The sequence below is a fragment of the Medicago sativa genome, chromosome 6 (genome assembly GCF_051527215.1).
Source record: "Medicago sativa cultivar Bolivia chromosome 6, Bolivia_mono, whole genome shotgun sequence".
In the NCBI taxonomy this organism is placed as follows: Eukaryota; Viridiplantae; Streptophyta; class Magnoliopsida; order Fabales; family Fabaceae; genus Medicago; species Medicago sativa.
The window spans coordinates 71,655,525-71,677,823 of NC_140754.1; the positions used below are offsets into that span (position 1 = coordinate 71,655,525).

Consider the following 22,299-nt stretch of genomic DNA (forward strand, 5'->3'; position numbering starts at 1 on the left):
GTGTCAGATGAATTTAATTCATGGAAAGTAAGTATTGGAAATATTTTATGACATGTCAGCACAATGTGGATAAAGTATCAGCGATGTTTAAAACACGCTTATGGCAAGGGCAAAATGGTAATCGCATGTTGAAAGGATATTTATTTGTGTTGGGCACAAAATATCTCATTTCTCCCTTGTGTTTCTCTCTCTAGGGTTGAGAGAAAGTTTTGCTCTCCCTTCTCTCTAACCCATCGCCATCTTCCTCTCTTTTCCTCCATCAAACCTTTGCAAATCTTCTTCCCTCAAGGCAAGGCTTTAACTTATGTTTCTTCAAGATTATAGAGAAGTATGCAAGCTAGAGTTTGTTTGAATCCTCCCTTTCCTCTCATCTCTCACGCCACTCTCTCTTTTCCTCTTCACCAATCTTCCATGGAACCTCATCCTCTCATGGTAAGCTTCTAAACTTGTTCCTTTATGATCATTTAAGATTAAGGAGGTATGATTTATGTTTGATTTCTTCTATTTCTTCTCTTGAATAAGTGATTGGAAACCTAGGGTTTGATTGGTGTTGAGTGAGGGCTATGTTTGAAGCTTGAGCTAGTATATGTTATGGATTTAACAAGATCAAGGATGTAGCATGAGTATGGAATGGATGATTTCAATACTCTCTCTCACAAGGAGTTCTCTTGAGGTTAAGGTCTGGTTATGTGTGATTGAGGGTGGTGTTGGAGCATGGCTTTGAGCTTAACAAGGAGTCTTGGTTTGCAAGGAAAAAGGATGACAAGTTTGATGGCATGGGCTAAGATTTCAATAGAATCAAGTTAGGGTTTTGATGTTTGGGCTTGGAAGCTTGGAATGTCTCAAGAAACTTGTTAGGTGAGTTCCATAACTAGTTTTCCTACCCTTTGGGATCATGTTTATGCCATATTAGTTTATTATGAAAACTATGAAAAGTCTAGGATTATGTATTGTGATAGTTGCCCCTTTTCTTGCAATGCATGCAAAACATGTTTATACTTGCCAAATGAATGTTTTATAAGTTTCCAATGATCAAATATGTTCCAAAACACATAGAGACACTTGGTTTTAGGTTTTTGGGTCAAAAATAGCATTTTTAAATGTTCTGGACTGTCCTAACTCGCCACAGCGAGCTATTACTCGCCACGGCGAGCTAGAACTCCGAAAGGGGGGTCCTGCTCGCCCCCAACTCGCCACGGCGAGTTATCACTGCCTCCCCAGCAGAATCACTCGCCTAGGCGAGTAAGACAGTGAGAAACCTTACTGTTTTGCTTGCTTCAGGCAGACATGGGGATTCGCGATGCGGTTTTCTCCGTGGTGTCTTTTTACGAAAGTAAACCCCTCAAACCAAGGTCCTAAATGATGATTAAAGGAAACATGATTCTTATGATGTGAAGCAAGTATTAAGCATGTTAGTAAGGCATGGAATACGAGATAATCAAGTCATGAATCAGGTAGTAAATTATCCATTAAGCAAGGGAGAACTAGAGCCTCGACATAGTAGTCGAGAACTAGCAAGTTAGCATGAACTCCTAGATTGATAGAAAGCGAAGTATATGATCTTCGCACATGAACATGATTAAGATATAACAAGCATGTTAAGATGTGGTTTGTTTGGTTAAACACTCCAACATGATTAAGAATGGATAAGTATGAACAAGTAAGATTTTACCATTAATCGGATCGATTCAAGGATCCGAGGTAAACATGTATGCATGATTAGGTTAATCCTAAGTTAATGACAAGACCATGACATGTATAAGTAGGCGGAATGTCTCTTGCTATCCACATCAGGGGGATATAAGGGGTTCTCATTATGAGAACGATTCAAGCCGTAAGGGACCCGCATGTCACCAAAACCGCAAGACTAAGATTATAACCGCATGGCGGTGCTCGTGTCTCTTGTTATCCACGCCAGGGGGATACGGGAGGTTCTCAACCTAAGGGGAACGGTTCAAGCCGCAAGGGACCCGCACGACACCGAGGGAGTCCGATGTACGTACATCGGTCATTTATGGGATTGTTCTCGGGGTTACTCCACCCGGGGCTCTACGTAAAAAGAATCAAGATAATAACTGTTTGTTCAACGCTAACATAATGAATCAATTTAGATACGTTTATGTATGATATAAATATGATTATGTTATGGCATGTAGAATGAGTCCATGCAAGACCATGTTTAAGAACAAGAGCATTAGATGCTACAAGCATGTACAAGTTATGTATAGAGCAAGTAAAGATTATGATACCGATGACGATCTTAGGTTTTCCCCTAATCGTCTGGTTTAGAATCGTGCCATGATTATGTTATGTTTAGGCCTCGATACGTAGAGCGTATTCTTGGCAATGCGGTCCTAGGTTCCCTCGGCCGCCATGACACGTATAGGAAGTGAAGCCTATAACAAGTAAGTTAAGACTATGACGGCTCTAGTATGCACTACCGTCTAAGTATGCAAGTCCCCACACACGTATAATCAACCGTCAGGTTGTAATGTAGACACGTGGTGACCTTAGGTTTCCCCTTGAGGTTGCCTATAGCCTAGGATTTAGGGGAACTCACTGAGACATTATGTCTCATCCCAATCCTTATTTGTTTCAGATAAGTAGATGGATATGCAAGCTTGAAGGCGGATGGATGTTCAGCTAGTGTGCGTTCGTATCGCTGTAGGATGCTTTGGATTTCAGGAATTAAATTATATATGTATGGTTGAGATGTATTAGGTGAATTACGTATGAACGCAATTTGTTGTATAAATATTCATTCGTATGTATCTAATGTTGTATATTTTAATGTATCCAGTACTAAAAGTCATGCACTTGCTAGACTTTCTAGATACGTCTAGTATGGGTGTTACATTTGGTATCAGAGCAGGTCGATTCAGACCGTGCCTTGGGTCATTAAATTACAACTAAGGTAGTGGGACCATTGGGTTCCGGGTAAATGTTCTATTTGTTGATGTTAGTTGAGCCTGATCAACTCAATTTAGCATTTAACGATTAGAATGGATGCTTGAGAGCTGAATAGGACCCAGGAGGAACGAAGTATGTGATGAAGAAGTTTGACCGTGCCAAAAGGTGGCCGGTGAACTAATCAGGTGCAAGTGTGAAACCTCCGGGAATGTAAGGCATGTTAAGAAGGAACGTTCCGACAATGTCGGGTAAGATGATAGTGATACTTAATGTACCCGTAAACGAAGAAGTTGGATATATATATCTAATCATGACCGAAAGTTTCGGTAAGAGATGTTGGAACGGATTTATGATATTCTGAAATGACAGTACAAGGTTACAAGATAGTGAGAAGTCGACTTATGTTGACGAAGTCAGCAGGCTATCAGGGATAGTATTATATGAATGAAGTTAAGTACATGTACGTTCGGGAAGTTGAGTAAGTGGCAACGTAATGAGGTAAGTTATTAGTAGTGGAGGAAGTTAGGGAATCAAGAGAAAGTATTATGTTAACAGGATTAAGACAATGATTTCCGACGTGCCAATAATTGTATCAAAAAAGGTTGAGGATTGCCATGCCTATGTTATAGAATATTTTACGATGATAGGAATGAATGATGTGCATTGTATACTTGAGAATAAGAATTTTATGCAATAAATGTTTTCTGAAAAATAGAGTCGGAGAAGCTCACCAATAGCAAGCCTGGGACGAAACTTTCTGTTTTTTTTATGAAACCTATTCGTTCGTCCCTATGGTTTGCAATGACTATTAGAGAGATGTTTCCACAAATACCTTTTATGTGACGAAAATATTTTATGACATCAAGTAATGAATGCATATCATATCCTAAGATTTCCAAGGAAAAGACATGGGCAACCATCAACGAAATCGATACGGTTTAAGGTAACTCTGGAAGTTAATGAGTCAAGAGTTAAGAATGATCCAAAATTAAGAGTATAGAAGTTCCGACATCTAGAAGGAAAGTCACGGATGTTTATGCATGAGGTATGAAGTAAGAAGTTAAAGTGGTGCAAAGTTATGAGAAATCACAAGGTTCACGGATTATGTGGAATTATGACGTATCTCTCGAATCTATGTTTTGCTTAAAAGACTTGCTAAGGCTTGATATGATGTTGAGTTATAAAGTTTAAAGAATTTTAGAAAGAAAAAAAAATTGCGCGTATGGGTGATTGAAGTTGACATTTTGGAAAAATCACGAGATTTTCTAGGAACCGGTTTGCTACTACATTCGTAGAGCGGGCTAGACTTATTAGAGTCTAGATTTGATGACACGTATGTGTTAACAACTCGTTCTATGATTTTAGAGCAACGGCCGGGCCTAAACTCAATATACTATAAAGTAGAAAATTATCAACGTCATTGACCCGTGCGCTAGTTTACAAAGTTTTCTTTAAAAGAAAAAAAAAATCAACGAGCAAGCATTGGTATGATTAAGCAAAATATAGTACGCGAGAATGCGAAGGTACAAGGTTAAATGTTTAAGAAAGATATGTTCAAGTACAAGACGAGTTTGTCAAAGGAATTTGAGTTTACTCGGAAACAAGTTCAAGTATGACATGTATACCCCAGCCGGTAAATCTAACTAGCAAGAATGTGAGGTTTACCCCAAGTCAAGTATTATGAGTATAAGATAATCAAGTGATAAGCATGAATTGAAGTCTCAATTGCAACATGGAACATCTCAAGAAGTAAGTAATCAAGTGATAAGCATGAATTGAAGTCTCAATTGCTCTAATGGATTAGAGTAATGGTCTAATCCAACCAGTGGGAATCAGAGTAGCGCCATGGAAGCTAATTGATTAATCATGAAACATGGAAGTTGGTATGAAAGAATATTCGGTTGGTAACACAAGTTTAACAAGAATGCATCATAAGACAAGCGAGGAGTTCTCGATGTGATAAGTAAGGATGGATGCTTATTCAAACAATGCTGGCTAAGGTGAAAGAATATTCGGTTGGGACTCCAACATATTAGGGATACTCATCGGAGAAAGAAAAAAATTGAACACCTATTAGTTATCATCGCCTATATAAGGACTCTTTTTAGTTTACAAATATTGTGGATGCTCTAAGCTTCTTGATTGTTATATCGTGTTGAAAGTTGAACTTATATTCTTCACTATTGTCTTTACACAAATGACATATGATTATTCAAGTTGCAAAATTTATAGAATTTGATCATCATTCTAATATGGTATTGAAAATAATTTGTCTCCTCTAAAGTGAATAATCATAGATCAAAATTCACTCGACCCTTAAAAGTAATTTGCTTGAAAAGTAGATATTCATACGGTGTCTTTGGCACAAACAAAAAAAATTGATCATTGCCAAAAACAACTTAGAGCAATTTGAATCACTATACAATTTCCTTTTTCAAATGTAGTGTAGGGTTGAATATTTTTTTTTTGGTCAAGTAGGATTGAATATTTTAATATGAACTTTTTTAATAATGACAAATATATTTCAATTAATATAAGTACACTAGAAATCTATAGAAAGAGTACATAAATACGCAAAAAATGAATAAAAATAAATACTCTAACCAAGCTATAACAAAACAAAAAGATCTCAAAAAAAAAAAAAGATCTCATTCATAGAAAACAAGAGTGAAAACTAAAACAACTATCTAACCCTGATCGAACAGATGAAAACTCATTAAAATCTCATCGTCAACCACCCTTTAGACAAATCTGCCACGTAACGTTGTTGCCAACACAATATAAGTTTAGTTGAGAGAATTCATCATTTACTATTTCATTGTTTAGAAATACTAATCATAAAAAATTAACATCTTTTTTTATTTGTGAATTTTGTTAAAAAACCGATTAGAACAATTTTAATTGTTTTATGTTTAGCAAAAAGACCCGTGCGCACACGGGTCAAAAGTCTAGTTAAGGCTTAAGCTAAGCAACATTGCACAGGTTAGAAAAACCCTTTTTTTTTTGTGGTGGTCATGTGGTGGTCAGGGTTCGAACCCTGAACCTTGCATATATGCATCGTCCATACCAACTGAGCTTAGAAAAAACTTTTTATTATTTATATTTATAATTAGTTTTTTGTATTAATGTGGATAATTATACTTTTTCTAATTGCGGATAATCCATCTTCATAAATTTATAAACTTAACTTTTTATTATTTATATTTATAATTAGTTTTTTGTATTAATGTGGATAATTATACTTTTTCTAATTGCGGATAATCCATCTTCATAAATTTATAAACTTATTTTTTTGTTAATTTTTTTTTTGTCAAGTAGCCTAGTGGCTAGAACTCACACAATTTAATTGTGGAGAAGTGGAGTGTCCAGGATTCGAACCCCGGCCCCCTACATATAATATGCAATATTCATACCAACTGAGCTAAGCTCACGAGGATTTAAAAGTTTAATGTTAAATGCATGAAAGATAATATATTGAGTGAGTTGAAGGGTCACACGCAACATATTTGATCGGACACATTTTAAATTAATTACTCTTTTTTAAATTGCTTTTTGCTATTTCTAAGAGCAAATAACTGTTGAAGAAATTAAAAAAGCAATCAGGTTTTAACTATAAAAGGATCAAAATAAATCTCTTTAGTACATTCAACTGATGAAAAATATGGCTCGGTTTCTTCTGTTTATTTATTCTTTGATTATCTTTCTTTCTCTATTTCTTGGAGAAGCGGCGTTCGAGAGGACTGAAACCACAATGCGTATGCATTTTCTTTACACCATTTTTTAATTTTTCTAATTTTTTTGTACATCCTATTTTATTATATTTTAGTAACATTTTTTTTCTTTATCTGACAATGTAGCAACAATCTGGGTTTTTCCTTGCGTTTCTGACGCTGATTGTCCAAAGATGGGTGAACCTCCATATTTTAAGTGTTTTACTGGTGTTTGTTTGGTAGATGATCTTAATTAAGGTCCATAATTGCACAATTGAAACTAGGGGACATCACAATATTTCAACTTTTAATTTTTATTTAAAAATATAAATTATGTTTATCTAGCTGTTAAATTTAATTTTATGTGTACACCCTGCACTCTTTTTTCCTTCACCAAGTTTTATCCCATTGGGTTTTCTTGTTAAGGTGTTTAACAAGGCAGATTTCTATAGTAGTAGTATTTGTTTCCTTGGGTTTTGGTATAGTCCCCCAATTTTTTTTAAATAAAATGCTTCTTTGAGGTCTTACAGATGATTGTAAAGAGTTAAGATCCCTACCTAGATAGGATTTCCTCATATGTACGTTCATGATATCTGAAAAAAAATTAAATGCATTTTTTCATAATAATTTATGTACTTTTATCTATTATTCACCAAACTTTTATCTAATAGTTTCTGCTAGGGTTTAGCCGAAGCGCCGTTTCACCAAACTTTAAAAGAAACAACATGAATCATTGATTCTTGATTCACTGATTCATGCTATTCAATACACAATTGATTGTATGCCTTATTCATCTCCCTAATTAAGCTATTAACGTGTTGCAATCTTCTTCTTGGTTTTGGTGAGAGAAAGCACCTTTTTTTGTCAAGTAGCCTAGTGGCTAGAATTCATCTTTTTCAAGGTGAATAAGTGGGGTGTCCAGGGTTCGAACCCCGGCCCCTGCATATAACAATGCATGTCCCTGCAACCGAGCTATGCTCAATGCGGACAAAAAAATGACTAAAACATTTTCTATTACTACGTGAGTGGGTGTGTTACATATTGTTGCGCACCAAATCCTTGCCGCTCACCGTTCACGCCTCTGCCATGCCTAACACATCGATTTTCGCTAGGATTATTTATTTTGTTTATTTATTTATCTTGTGTTACATCACTTGTTTGTGTGTTTGATTTAGGGATTAGTGGATTTATAGGCGAGAAGGGTATTTTAGTCACTTAAGGAATAAGGCCATTTTGGTAAATTGAGGACTGAGGGTAAATTGGTAATTTTAGAACAAAGAGTATTATGGTAATTTCGATATTGTCGCGGTGCCAAAAAAAAAAAAAGAAATGGCCACAAGTGTAAACACTCGAAACACTAACAGAGTCGCCACCGAACTTTATTTATCCCAAAAGAGGGAAAGGAAAATATCGATAAAACCTTGGGTGAACATGGCCTATGGACCATGAGATGGGTTCAAAAGTTGGTTATGCGAGAGGAAGGTGTTAGCACCCCTCGCATCTGTTGTACTCAACGGGAACCATTTAGGGGGAAGGTTCCCTTACTCTCACAGGTTTAGGTTATTTGTCTGTATAGTGGTTTCTTATTTCTACATTATTAAAACAAGAAAAAGATTTTTTATTTGGGGTGCTTGACGAGATGTTGCGATCCCGCTCCTACGTATTCATGTGTGCAATGGGAAACTCAAAGCTACGTAGTTCTTTGTAAAAAAGATTTGTGGGTTGGTTGTTTTTAACGAATAATGCTTATGTCGCATTCCGCTGATACAACAATGCTTGTATGCTCGCATTAGGAGGCTTAGGCATGTGTATGTGTCATTGGAATGGATAAAACAATATCTGGTTAAAGAAAACAAGTTATTAACCAATAACGTTTATATCACATTCCGCCTATACAACAAAAGCTTGTGTTCTCGCACTAGGAGGCTTAAACTTTGTATGTGTCGGAGGAATAGATAAAACATAATCCATTTTCCTTAAAAAAAAAGGGAATTTAAGTGTGTTGAATTGATTTTAAAGTTTTTTAGAATGAGGATGATCCCAAAATCACGAGCCATATGTCAGGGATAGGAACCATCCGGGATGTGAAAAGCCATACGTCAAATCAACCCTTTTTCATTCTTTTTATTATGAAAATATTTTAAATTAATAGTGAGGATAATCCCAAGATCACGAGTCATACGTCAGGAACAGGAATTATCCGGGTGTGAAAAGTCATACGTCAGACCAACCCTTTTTCACTATGTTTATTATAAAAGTACCATTTGTGTTTAACCAAACAGTCCAAAAATGAAAAGAAAAGTGAAAGGGTAAAAGATAAGAGAATGCAATATGAATATGAAAATGAAATGAATGAGAATGCAGTAAATACACAAGTAAGTAAATATGCATGCAAAACTTCGAATAAATAAATAAATGAACAAATAAACAATGCATGCATGAATGGAGCAAATGAATAAATAAATAGATGAGCATTGAATGAGTAATAAAATAATTAAAATAAACATCTTAAATCTTAAGAGACTAATATGGAATAACTACTAAATAGAAAGTAAGAACAAACACAAAATAAATTAAGCAAAAGACTTAAAGAAAATAAGCAATTAACGTAAAAATAGGTGCTCTAAGAAGAACACATTTCTTATTGCAAAGATTTGACTCAATAAGCTTAAATAAGCTATTGTTCGAATAATCACTTATTTGAATAAGCTAAAAAGCAATTAAAGTAAAAAAATGGCTTATAAAAATAAGTCAACAACGACTCTTTTGACTCACAACAATTTTACAAGTGTCAAAACTCTGCTGAAATTGTTTTCACATCAAGTTCACTTAGAATTTCTTAACAACTTTCATATCTTAGAAATTCTAGTGTCTTAAGAGTCTGTATCTGATTTGTATTTATGAACACCACTGATTGTATATCAAGTGTTCAACCTCAAACATTTTTCTTTGTGACTGTGTTTGTTTAGAAGTCTCTTGCTTTTGTGCTTGAGCATAGGAAGTCTCTTGTGTGTGTGCTTGAGCATAGGAAACCTCTTGCTTTTATGCTTGAGTTGTTTGAAGTCTCTTGCTTTTGTGCTTAAGCAATTGTAATCCGATATTGATTTTAGTGAACTCTAATTGGAAGTGCAAGGGGGGCATGACTACTTCCGAATTGTGGAAGGAACCTATATAATTGCTTTGTGTCTTTCTCTTCTCTTTATCTCTTTACTTTATCCGCTGCAAAAGACTCTGAACTCTGTTCCAGACTCTGAACTCTATCAGACTCTGAACATTAGACTTAGTTTTAAAAAGAAGAAAAAACTAACACAATTCAACACACACCCCCTCCCTGTGTTTTTCTCACTTTCATATAGGAATCACTCGCAGTAGAATGAAAAACATCACCAAATTGTTATGTTTCACAATTGGAACCTTGCTCTTCACATACCTTGGAGTCCCAATCTTCAAATGGATATCAAAATATGTTAACACACACAACGTCAATGTACTTCTAGCATGTCTCTCGTTTGAAAGATTTGAAAAGTTGATCAAGACTTTCATCAAGATCAGGGACACAGAAAAGAGAAAGCTAGTGACAATAGCTTTAAAAAAAGCAATTTGCAAGACATATGAATCATTTAACTTGAAAAAGGGATGGAATATATTGCATTCAAATGAAGATTGGGCTATAGTATTAAAGAATAGGTCAATAAAAAAGAACAAGCATATAAATCACCAAATATACTATTTGATATATAGTAGTATCAAAGCTGAACGCTTGACAATCAAAGATATTTCATTCTGATTGGTGGGAAATGGAAAGGATATATATGAGTTTTCGGCAGGACTATTGGTGTGGAGATTCTTTACATGATTACCTAAACATCAACAAAAATGATAATAACAATTTTCTATCTTTGGTTAGTGATTACTGATGGTCAGATTAGGAAATGTGCCAAATCGTTTACCAAGTAATAAACTGATATATGGAGCTTAGTCCGCTTCAAAAAATTGCCTAGAAATGTCAAATGCAGCCACTGTTGCAAACATCTAAAAAAGTGTGCTACAAATTATAGTAAATGTAATTGAAGCCAGAAATTTACAATATTCATATGCTTCAATCTGTATCAAAGTGACATTGCATTTTGTAACTTTCTTTATACATAAAAGAAATAGAATTAAATGGAAGAGAAATGAGCAGAGAGAATTTCCAATTTTCTAATGATTTTTGTTGTACAATGAAGGTATTAGGTTCCACTTTGGAACTTCTTCCCAAAGTAATTGGTTTCCCTTTGTTACCACTAGTAGCAAATTAGGATCCTTTGGATGGTTTCCAATGCAATTTATACTTGAGCTTCCGATTTTTGAGGGAATTTTTTGTCCAAGTTTAAGCAAATGTATCTAGACTAAAGAGCACCAATGGTGAGAACCATGGCTATTATCATTTAATGTCCAAGTTCCTGTGTCAAAAGGAGAGGGTTAGTATTGTGTAAATTACATAGTTATTAAGTATCTAAACGATGTCCTTGACAAAAAAAATAGTATCTAAACGATGACACTGAAAAATTTATAAGCAATGTTTTAAAAACCGGACTATAGATTGATCTGGTGGGAACACCAGATTATGGTTCAATGGCAATTGAACCATATGATAAATAAATATGAAAAAAGTATATAAAAAATAAAATATGCAAAAATCAAAACTAGTTGAAGCAAACTGCAATTCAACTGGTTGAACTAGACAATGCAGTTTTTAAAGAATTGATTAGAAGAAAATAATATTTAGATTTGGTTCAACTTACCAGCATACAAGTTTGCTTTGTGACAAGGGACCCCATTTCTTGAGCACATTGATATTGCTTGCCACATAACCTCTGAATTTCTTCTTTGACCAAGTTCATCATCTTGATAAAATGTTGAGACAACAAGGAGAATTTCATATATAAGTGAAATTTAGTGTTTTGAGAAGCCAAAGATTTTGAAAAATAATACACAACCACGAAATAAAGGTTTTCATATCTCTGCGTATAGCCTCTTCATCCACATTTTATCGCAATTCTCTATGGTATCAAAGATCACTATGTGACCTTAGCCGCTAAGGTTGTTAAACTATGATTTTAGGTCATGAAAATGAACTAACTCGAATGTAAACTCTATTTTTGGTATACTCTTACAAATTTACGAAAACTATGATAAAATTGTAAACTCTCGATTTTACTAGTTGTGTTAGTTTATGATTCTACATGAGTTTAGTTTAAAACATAAAATTTTGGAAAGTATTAGCCAACATTTGATTTAATTACTCATGTGTTGCAATATCTACTTATTTGAAAAAGTAAATTTACATTTCTAGTGTTATTGTGAGGGACGCCTATTATGCCTCCATATGAGTTTGTTGTTTTTCTACCATTTCATTTTCTTATTTCACCAATTCTTTTAGATCTACTATAGATATTTATCTATTTAAAATTAGTTACACTTTATTAAATAGAAGTAATGTTTTATTATTATTAATATTTTAATAATATATTACCAATATATGTTTTTTTTTAAGAAGTGTTACCAATAGAAGTATTACCAATATATGTTATTATAATATTAGGTAAACTCTTGCGAGTTTATGAGTCGAGTCTACACAGACTATACGAGTTTACCTAGACTCTCGAGTTTGACAACCTAGGAGGGCGTGATACAAAACCTTGTCATAAGTTTATTTTGTGAAAAGAATATGGGTTTCCTTATAACCTCTTTAAAAGAAAACTATTATTTTCAAAAAAAAAAAAAAAAAAAAAACATGCATACATTGAACTTGAAGCGAGAAGTGTACAAGTATAATCTAATACAATATGAAGTTTATTTAGTTCACACACATTGAATGTATTTCATACACAACAAAAACTATAGTGAATGTACATCCACAGCTACTAACATACCTCATGCTCCTGGCGCAACGATCCAGGTCTATTTTCCTTCAAATTCTGGAATGTAATGATAGGAATATATAACCATGAGTCACTAGAGATGAAAGAAACACACACAAAAAATATATTTAGGTGCTGTTAATGTTGAGTAAACATGTCTTGTTTCCACTACTAACGAATAAAAAAAATGTGATTGTGTTTTCAAAGATTTACAATGAAAAGCAAGCGTCAGTTTCAATGGGGGGTGGGATTAGTTGATTCTAGGATCGGATGCCGAGTTTTAAAAAAAAATGAAAAGCAAGCGAAAACAAGACTACTTTTCTATTTAAAGTCAAAATAGGAAATGAAAATGTCTTAAGAAATACCAAGAGAGATGGACCTTAGAAATTGACTGCTTCTTTGATTGTGATTTTGCAGTTTGTTTGGCTTCAGATGTTAGGGTGAGCTACAAAGTAGGGCAAAAAATAAAAAATAAAAAACATAAATAGAATAAATAGAGAAAAGTAAAGGAACTTGAATGTGTATTAATCCAAAAAATGAAGCATATATATAAAAATTAACTTAAGTAGTAGATACTGAGAAGAAAAAACAGTTGAAATTAGTTATTACCTTGCTAAGTAATTCTGTTGGTGGTTCATCGGTAAATCTCTTGTCGTTTGATTCCTAAGAAGAAGAAGAAGAAGAAAAATGAATTGCAATGAAAGACACATAAACCAATGTTGTCAAACAGCGACGCTATAGCACTTTATAGCGTAGCCGAATTTGAACAAACAATAAATATTTTACGATATGCATTAGGAATTTGTACAAGATGTTGTTGTACATGATACACAGACGACAACATTGATACAAACATGAGAAACTTCAATTAATAAACATGCCCTCAATGAATTACCAAGGGATATACTTTGATATTTCGGAAGACACCTCTTTCTCCTTTACTTGTGAGTTTCTGAGCACAACATGTATATAATCAATGACTTGTTCCTGAAGGAAAGTGAAACAGAATGGAAATTTTCACTCATAATGATCACTTACCTTATCATCACCTTGAGGTTTGCTATTGATTCTACTCTTTTCTTGTCTTGAGCCAACACTAGTGTTTTTCCTTTGAAAGAAATAGAACAAGATAAGAGCGAACTCATAATTACTCATGAACATGCGCAAAAAAAAGATGTAAAGATGCAACCAAGAATCTATGTAGCACTGACATTTAGATTGAAGGCGTGTCTGGTGCCCAACACTGACACATGTAGTTACATTTAATCATTCACGGTTACTAATTAGTATTGTCTACATGTCAATGTCGTGTTCGTACTGGTGCTTCATTGGCAAGGATAAACCTTCATGTATATTTTGTAATCATAACGGTATTGTTATAGTATATATATAGACGTTACCTTGTTTCGCTATTTGAGATGGAACTGCTGTTCAATGTACCTCCACCCTGCAATTTTGAGAGAACTTGTGAAAATTGTTTTTTGACATATTCATATTCCATTTATTTCAAGTAAACGACTTAAGAAAACGTCTTATAACTTATATGAAAATAATTTAATTGTATACTTACTTTTTTAGTTAAGGGCCGTGCTTTAAGAGCCTGAAAACTCGATTTTGCATGTTCCTCTGATTCTACATTAGTTTTAGATCTATGAAAAAGGCACAAAATTATGCTTAACATTTTGTCACATAAGATATAGAATTTCACTAAAATGGTTATTATGATCTTGAGAAGTAGTTGATATACTTGTGTCTTTGTGCTCTGAGTGCTGTTTGGAGATTAGGTTCTCTAGGAATAGTAACATTTGGTTTAGAGGCTAAATTTACATTCGTACGATCAACCTGTATCACAATTTATAATTAGACATGTATCATATCGATTAGATTCAAATCAAACAAATGATGGATCGGTGTTGTAAAGTAGCGGCAGCACTATTGTTTAGCGGAATTTGAAAAAATCGTTATTTTTGTGCTGTATGATATTTAGAATAAAGTGTTGTCGAATAGAAGCTATAGCGTCACTATAGCATTGTAGTGTAGGCGGCGTGTTGCTGAATTCGACCAAATGTTTGTTTTCTATGATGTGATTTACAACAATTTCATAGATTATACTTGCTTAAAAATTGGTTACCTCCTTAGTTTTCTTATGTGTAAGAAGATTTTGATGCTTCAGTTGAGCAACCTGTCATGAAAACAAAAAAAAAAAACTAACCAACTCAATCAAATATCAACAACTGAATTAAAGAGGTTGCAAATTCAATTAAGCTAAAGTAAAGTTCAAAAATGTTAGAATGAAATTTATATACATAAAAACTCATCATACCTTGCGCAAGTAACCAGCTTCAAGCTTCTGTCTCTTCGTTAATAGTAAATCTATGGATGCAGAACTTTTTTCTTGAATCCTGCAAGGAGGAAATTTAATATAATTTACTATTTATAAAAAAAAAAAAAAACATATCCAAAATCAAATGGATTTAAACTCAAAAATATAACACTCAAAAGAAATTGTCAATTACATAACTAGACATTCAATCAGTGTTACCAATGCAGAACACGGAAAATAGCACTTTGTTTAAATTCTGCTACGCTACAATGTTATCGCAGAAAAATACTTTGTAAATTGTGTATCGCAGAAAAATAATGATTTGTTCATGTATACCGCTACGATATAGAAGCTATTTGAAAACATTGCATTCAATACAAAATTGTTCACAAAGAAAAAAAATTAGGGGGTGAGATGTAAATGTTACCTTCTGAAATTTCGAGGGTTTTGAACTTCTTGAGGGTTCTTCAGCTTTGCCAAATGACTTGCTGTTGGTTTCATGAAAGTGAAAACTTTAGATTTTGATGAACTTGACTTTGTGAGACCCTTTATCTTACCATCTAGAGTATCTTGTGTTGTTTGATTGCAATTTTCAACTCCTGAAAACAAAAATGAATTCAGTTACTCGATAACAAAACGAAAATATCAAGAAATTTAAGGAGAATTCAATTTGCTTAACAGGAATATTAATTAGAAAGGCAGTCAAAATATGATCGTAGTTGTCGCAATTGCAGTCATAATACAGTCACACAAAGGCATTAAACAACTTTGCTGTGAAATATGATTGATGTTGTCGTAATTTCAATCACAATACAATCAGATAGACATAAAAACAAACTTGATGTCGCGGTCACAAGCGCGACTCCATGCCGTAATTTAAAACCTTGTAACAAAGCACAATAATTAGCATCAAAATTCAATACATTAAGCGATCAATTATGAAAACCTTACCTCTACTATTGTTGTCTTCCATTGTCGAAACGTGTTGAGGATCCCCACAAGTAACATTCCCATTTTCAGTTGCACCACCGTTTCCGTATCTAAACTTCATCAAAAATGCTACACAGAAAAACACACAACCAAAAAAAGAAACCAATCAAAACGTAAACATTCTGTGTATGTTTGGAATCACGGTGAGCTTGCTTGCAAAATCCTCGTAATTTTTGCAAGATTCTGCAAAATTCACCGTGAATCCAAACATGCCCTCGATCACGAATTTATAATGCAACTTTTAATGACTTGGTAGTTATATTTCCATAATTTTCACTCCTAAAAAACCTATTTTTCAAAAACAACAAATTAAAACATAACAACTAGGTTTAATAATTTTCCTTAATTAAATTCTTACGTGAAGGTGGATAACTTTGTGCAAATTCAAACCATTGTTCTGCTTCACAATCATCGAAAAGCGTTTCTTGTGTTGTAAAATCATAAAACATAGGAGCATCAAATTCATAAATAAGATCAATCTCATCATCAAAACATAAAGAAGACTCTTCAACCTCAATCTCCACGAACTCTTCTTCCATGTTTTTTTTCTTCTTCTTTCTCATACAAAATCTTAACTATCCATTATAAAAAAAAGAAGCAACATTTTGTAACCAAATTCAGAATTCAGAATCAAAAACAAGTTTCTATTTTTCAATATTTCATCAACATGTGTCCCTACCTCTCTCGTTTCTGGGAAAATTCGTTTATTATTCGATTTCCCCAGAAAACGAGAGAGAAGGTTTGGAATCGTAATAAATTAATTATTGTTAATAATTAATTTACAATTTGTTTTGATCATTAGGAATATATTGATCCTGTTGAAATCTGAGAAAATAATAATCTGATGATAACAAAGATTGAAATTAAAAGAGGAAAATGGAAAGGAAATTTTGTAGGAGAAAATGGCGAAGATTTCGTTGGTGAGAGAATTGATAGGATAGGGGATGAAGAGGGGAGAGAAAAACAGTTGAAATTGAAAATATGAAGAGTTTGGTTAGTTATATATGTTTCTTTATATGGTGCCGGCTTAAGTTAGTGACAAATGACATTATTACCAAATTTTGAATTTCCTAACATGTGGGGTAATGAAGTACACTATGTCAACTTCTAATTTTAGAATATTGAAGATGCTAACAAATATTTTAGGACATTGTTTTATTTTTTTTTCTTAACAAATTTTAGGACTTTGTTTAAAGAATTAAATTGGGTAAATTTTGTGTGTAAAGTTGTGTATTTTGAATGAAGTTGCCAATTCAATAAGATAGCTTCTTTTTTCACTTTCATAATTTTTTTTTGAACAAGTCACTTCCATAATTTTAAAAAGGAAAATGCATTCCACGAGAAGTTCACGAACGGCAATAAATACGTGTTTTTTGATATGGAATGCGTTTTGGTTTAGTAAGCAACTAAGCATCACATCACATATGACAAAGCCTTAATTACTCCATGACTTTTATTATATTAATAAAAAAATTAAAATATAGTTATAAATAACAAAAGGGATTAATTTTTGGCAAATTCTTAGATACCCTAAAGATTGGTCAAGTACGGGTAACCTATAAACAATTTATTGAAAATTTATTTTATTTTTAAATAAACAAATACAAATAATATGACATGACGTTGAATAATTGGATGATGAGTACATACCAAACTAGCCTTCAATGATCTCTTTTTTTTTTTTAAGAATTCAAAGGTACCATTATGTTCACCTTAATTTTTATGTATTGATAATATTTTTTTGTTTTTTAAGAATTCAAAGGTACCATTATGTTCACCTTAATTTTTATGTATTGATAATATTTTTTTGGGTTTAAATATGTTTTTAGTCTCTATAAATATACCAACTTTTTATTTTAATCCCCCTAAAATTTTAGAGGACTCAAACAAAAAAGTTGGTAAATTTATAGGGACTAAAAATATATTTAACATTTTGAATATATTTAACATTTAAAAGTAAAAATAAGAAAAACTTAAAAAGCTTAAGACTGAATGTTAGTTTGCACAAAAAAAAAAAAAATTGAAAGCCATAACATGTTTCTTTTTTTAAAGTAGAAAGCTAGTACATGTTAGAAATATAAGACTACACTCGTAATATATTCGCGAGTTTATATTTGCTTGATATAGCACAGCCCTTTTAAAAAAGGGTTAATTGTTTAAATAGTCTTGTAATATACGCGATGTCTCAAAACAACACATGGAAAAACGACGGTTGTTCTCTAAAATAAAGTAAAATAGTGTATTATTGAAATCAAAACACTTATACAACATTCAAAGAAAATTCTATATATGTGCACACCAACAAGGATAACATCATCATAAAGGAAGGCTTCAATGTCCCGTGAGCATAGCTCAGTTGGTAGGACAACGCATTATTATATGCAGGGGCCGGGGTTCAAACTCCGGACACCCCACTTATTCACCTTATAAGGTGAATTCTAGCCACTAGGCTACCTGACCAACAAAAAAAAAAATTCACCTTATAAGGTGAATTCTAGCCACTAGGCTACCTGACCAAAAAAAAAAAAGGAAGGCTCTCAGACCAACAAAAAATTCTTTATTGTCCAATCATATTTTTCTCAATGGAAACATTTATCCATAACGTCATAAACGTGTTTTTATTTTATTTATTTATTTTGGTCTTTAACATTTGAGAGAATTTTGATTTCAGCCACTAAGGTTTTTTTTTCTTTACTTCAGCCCCTCAATTAATGTTAAAAAAATTGAGGCAACAAAATTAAAATTGTCTTGGCATAACAACAATCCATGCGGCACATCTTTCTTTACTTCAACCCATGCCACCATTGTTATATGGTGGTTGCTTCCTTTTCCCATGCGCCTTCTTCTTATTTTTCAAAGTTGCTAAAAGCACCTCACCCCCAGAGTTTTCCAACTCCAATGAATCTGAAAAATCAGATAATACATCATCCCTCCTCCATGGCTTTTTGAAAATTATTGTTGCCCAACCCTGCCATCAAAACAGGCTCATATGTACACGCTTCGTTAGCATTATCCCCCCCTTCACACCATTAGTTGTAGAAATAATGGCATATACCTAATAACCCCATATTGAGATCATATAGTCCATGGGCCTCAAAATGTACCATCTCAGTACCACTCACATCCACCTTCTGTAAAATTTCTCCCTACATCCTCAAGCTCAACGCCACCTTAACATCCTTCACACATTAGTTCAGCTGCGCACGTGATACATACTCTAACGTGTTTGACTTCTCTATCCAGTCTTCCTTTGCGTGTGATACAAACTCAAGCTTGCTAGTCTTGTCATCTTGGAAATTTGGAAACTTCGTCAATTGTTCTTGCACTTGTTTTTCATCTATTGGGTTCATAGAGAAACTTTCTCCAAAGGGATCCACGTTTCTTGAGATCCTAAAAGGGTTTTATCATAAGATCATTTCTGATCTCCAATGTCAACCCTTGACCCTACATACCACTAGCTGATGGGGTCGTAGAGAATTGTACGATCCATCATTGTCATCACCTTCCCCATCGGAGTTGCCGTTTTCTTCGCGGGAAACAACTTTAGCCACCATCATCTCCCTCACAAAGTCGTCAGAATTGATAAAAGATTCCACATCACCTCCAGACCATTCAACCTTCCCTCCAGCAAATCCCACCTTTGAATCTTCAACCATCCAAATCTTAAACACAACACCCATAACTATGATACTTGTCCATTCACCAATAATTCCCATTCTAAGGGTGGAAATCAACACTTTGGCAACATCAAACCTCTTTCTACTCATGGGTTGCTCATAAAAATCAACAAACTCTTCAAATAAAGCTCATGTCTTCTTAAAAACAATTTCCTCCCAAACATGGAAAGGTATACCTCTAATTTGAATCCAAACCCTGATCTTATTGTTACCAGTTGTGGTAACCACCTTTTGATCTCCTTAAATATCTTCTCCCACCACTTCTCCTTTGTTCTTTTAGCTTCTTCTATTTCCTCAGCCACCTTGCTTCATAATAGTACCACGTGTAACACCCCGTTTTCCCAACATGTAAAATAATACATAATAATCAGAATATTCAACTTAAAACAGGATGTCACATTTCGTTCTTCAAAATATAAATAGAGTTAAAACCTACTCTTTATTTCTAACACATGTTGTCTATAAATTCAAATACGTCGCAACGGAAAATTATCAAATGTTAAAACAATATTTGGCACTAATGGCCTCAACATAAACAACTTATTAAACATCCATTTCAATGGTTCATCAACATATTTTATGAAGACACGTAACAACAAGGAAACAAAGCAAAGATCCCCATCCGGTTACGTATCAGAGCGACCCTAAGACGACGCGTGAGAGAGGCAACATTCAAACAGAAGGGGTGAGATTCACATTTAATAATAATAAGCATATAATTCATCAACAGAATTTAACAATATAGATAACAACAAATTTAACATCATAAATAACAATTATACAATGTTAATGCTTCACATAATTACGTATTATCATCTCATTAATTATAATGACAACTTGACAACACAACAACGACATCGACAACTCTACAACAACTTAAACAACTTGACTTCAACGACAATGCAACGACAACTCCATCAACTTGACAACTTTATATGCATGTGGTACCAATCAGGGCATCAAGCCCCCAACTTAATAGAGCATAGGTTCTCAACGTGGTATGACTGATTAAGCATTCATCAGGGCATCAAGCCCCCAACTTTATATGAATGACTAAGCATTCAATAGGGCATCAAGCCCCCAACTTTATTTATGAATGACTAAGCATTCAACAGGACATCAAGCCCCCAACTTTATATGAGTATGCAAGGACTCATCAACAACAACCAACAACTTCAACGACTTCGACGACAACTTACAACTTCAACAATTTCAACAACAACTTACAACTTTAACGACATTGACGACAACAACGACGACAACAACATCTTTGCATTACAATATTATAATTCATTAATCATAAACAACATCATATATTCATCAACATATACATTCACATAATAATACTTCATCAATCATGAACAACATATAACATCATATCCATCAACATATACCTTCATATAATACTTCATCAATCAAAGATATTCACGTCAAACCAAGTTAGATTCATCACAACATAGGTTAAATACTCTAAAACACCTTAATTGAACTCATAGTACACAAGCTTTGACTTTTGGAGACAATCCATAAGTTTTGGGTTGACTTAGAAATAGTTATGCGGAATTTTCATAAAATTTCACTAAGACCTCCTTGGAGTATTTTCATCATAACTCAAAAACCAAAAATCATTTTTAAGTCACACCAATGGCATTAGAAATGTAACATCCATACCAACAATTTCGTGTTTACACCAAAGGCTAATTCAAAACAAAAATGTGTGAAAAAGATGCAAAAACATGAAACAATGTATGCTGTCACTGTGCAATTTCGCTAAGACCTCCTTGGAGTATTTACTTCATAACTCAAAAACCAAAAATCATTTTCACGTGAAACCAAATCCACTGGAAAGCTAACAAAATTATCTAAAACTTTCATGTTTACACCAAAAGCTAATTCAAAATAGAAACGTGTGAAAAAGACGCAAAAACATGAAACAGGGTATGCTGGAAAACTCTATTTTTCACCCAAAAACCCAAATTTCATCTACCCAAATCCCAAATTTGATAGGAAACTTAACCTATGATTATTCTACAACCTGAACATCAATTATACACAAATTCAATGGATTTTCTACTCTATTAACAACCAATTACGACTCATAAACCCTAAATTCTCAAAACTCACAAATTCACAACAAAACATGTTAAACCCAATTTCAGAATTATATTACTTAGAATTGAAGAAGGTTAGTCTCACCCTTACCTTAGATTGATTGATTGCAAGGATTCTATAGACTTCTCTTCTCCGACTCTTCTCTTCTCTAGGTTTCTCCTCTTTCTCTAGGTTTCTCCTCTTTCTCCAAAACAGTTTTGCACGTAATATAATTTTCTAACTCTAGCTCTCCTTTTTATATAAACTTTAACCTATTTATTTTCTCTTAATTCCAATTCTGCCCCGAAGACTCATTATTCTAAATAATTATATTTCTCCACTAAATATATTTCTCCACTAAATATATTCTTCCACTAAATATATTTCTCCACTAAATAATAAAATAGGGGCTACTAATAAATATCAACACATAATAAAAAATATCACTTATCAAACATATTAATTAAATTATAACGGAAAGACTCTAAACTCAATCAAATAAATAAATAAATAAAAATGGCCGTTACACCACGTCCACCACCATAGCATACACCTTGATGCCATTCCAACCCTCCATAAAGATTGAAATCTGCAACACTTTCGGTTCAATAGAAAAAGTTATGGCACCTAGAAAACTACTCTCCAACTAATCCAAAACCTCTTTACATGGTAATACTTCCAAGGCATGGACCTCC

General features: G+C 33.5%; 1 protein-coding gene and 1 long non-coding RNA gene across 4 annotated transcripts; one reads left to right on the top strand and one right to left on the bottom strand.

The window, feature by feature from the left end:
• The first annotated feature begins 6,525 nt into the window (after positions 1–6,525).
• Positions 6,526–7,147, top strand: LOC146916654 (uncharacterized). Its single transcript, XR_015015204.1, has 2 exons — positions 6,526–6,665; positions 6,768–7,147. It is a non-coding gene; the product is annotated as an uncharacterized LOC146916654 (long non-coding RNA).
• Positions 7,148–10,672: 3,525 nt separating this feature from the next.
• LOC146916655 (uncharacterized) lies at positions 10,673–16,801 on the bottom strand. Of its 3 annotated transcripts, none has more exons than XM_085718654.1 (15): positions 16,195–16,801; positions 15,798–15,905; positions 15,274–15,445; positions 14,847–14,925; positions 14,655–14,705; positions 14,271–14,365; positions 14,094–14,172; positions 13,924–13,970; positions 13,562–13,631; positions 13,431–13,475; positions 13,133–13,186; positions 12,903–12,968; positions 12,536–12,580; positions 11,405–11,506; positions 10,673–11,062 (listed from the first exon to the last, which is right to left on the bottom strand). In XM_085718654.1, the coding sequence occupies exons 1-15, from the start codon at positions 16,397–16,399 to the stop codon at positions 11,048–11,050; spliced, it is 1,233 nt and encodes a 410-aa protein (XP_085574780.1). In that variant the 5' UTR covers positions 16,400–16,801; the 3' UTR covers positions 10,673–11,047. The 3 variants fall into 3 exon arrangements, 2 of the variants coding, with proteins under 2 accessions (XP_085574780.1, XP_085574779.1); XM_085718653.1 differs by having other exon boundaries at positions 13,419–13,475; XR_015015203.1 differs by lacking the exon at positions 10,673–11,062 and having other exon boundaries at positions 13,562–13,629; positions 13,923–13,970.
• Positions 16,802–22,299: the final 5,498 nt, after the last annotated feature.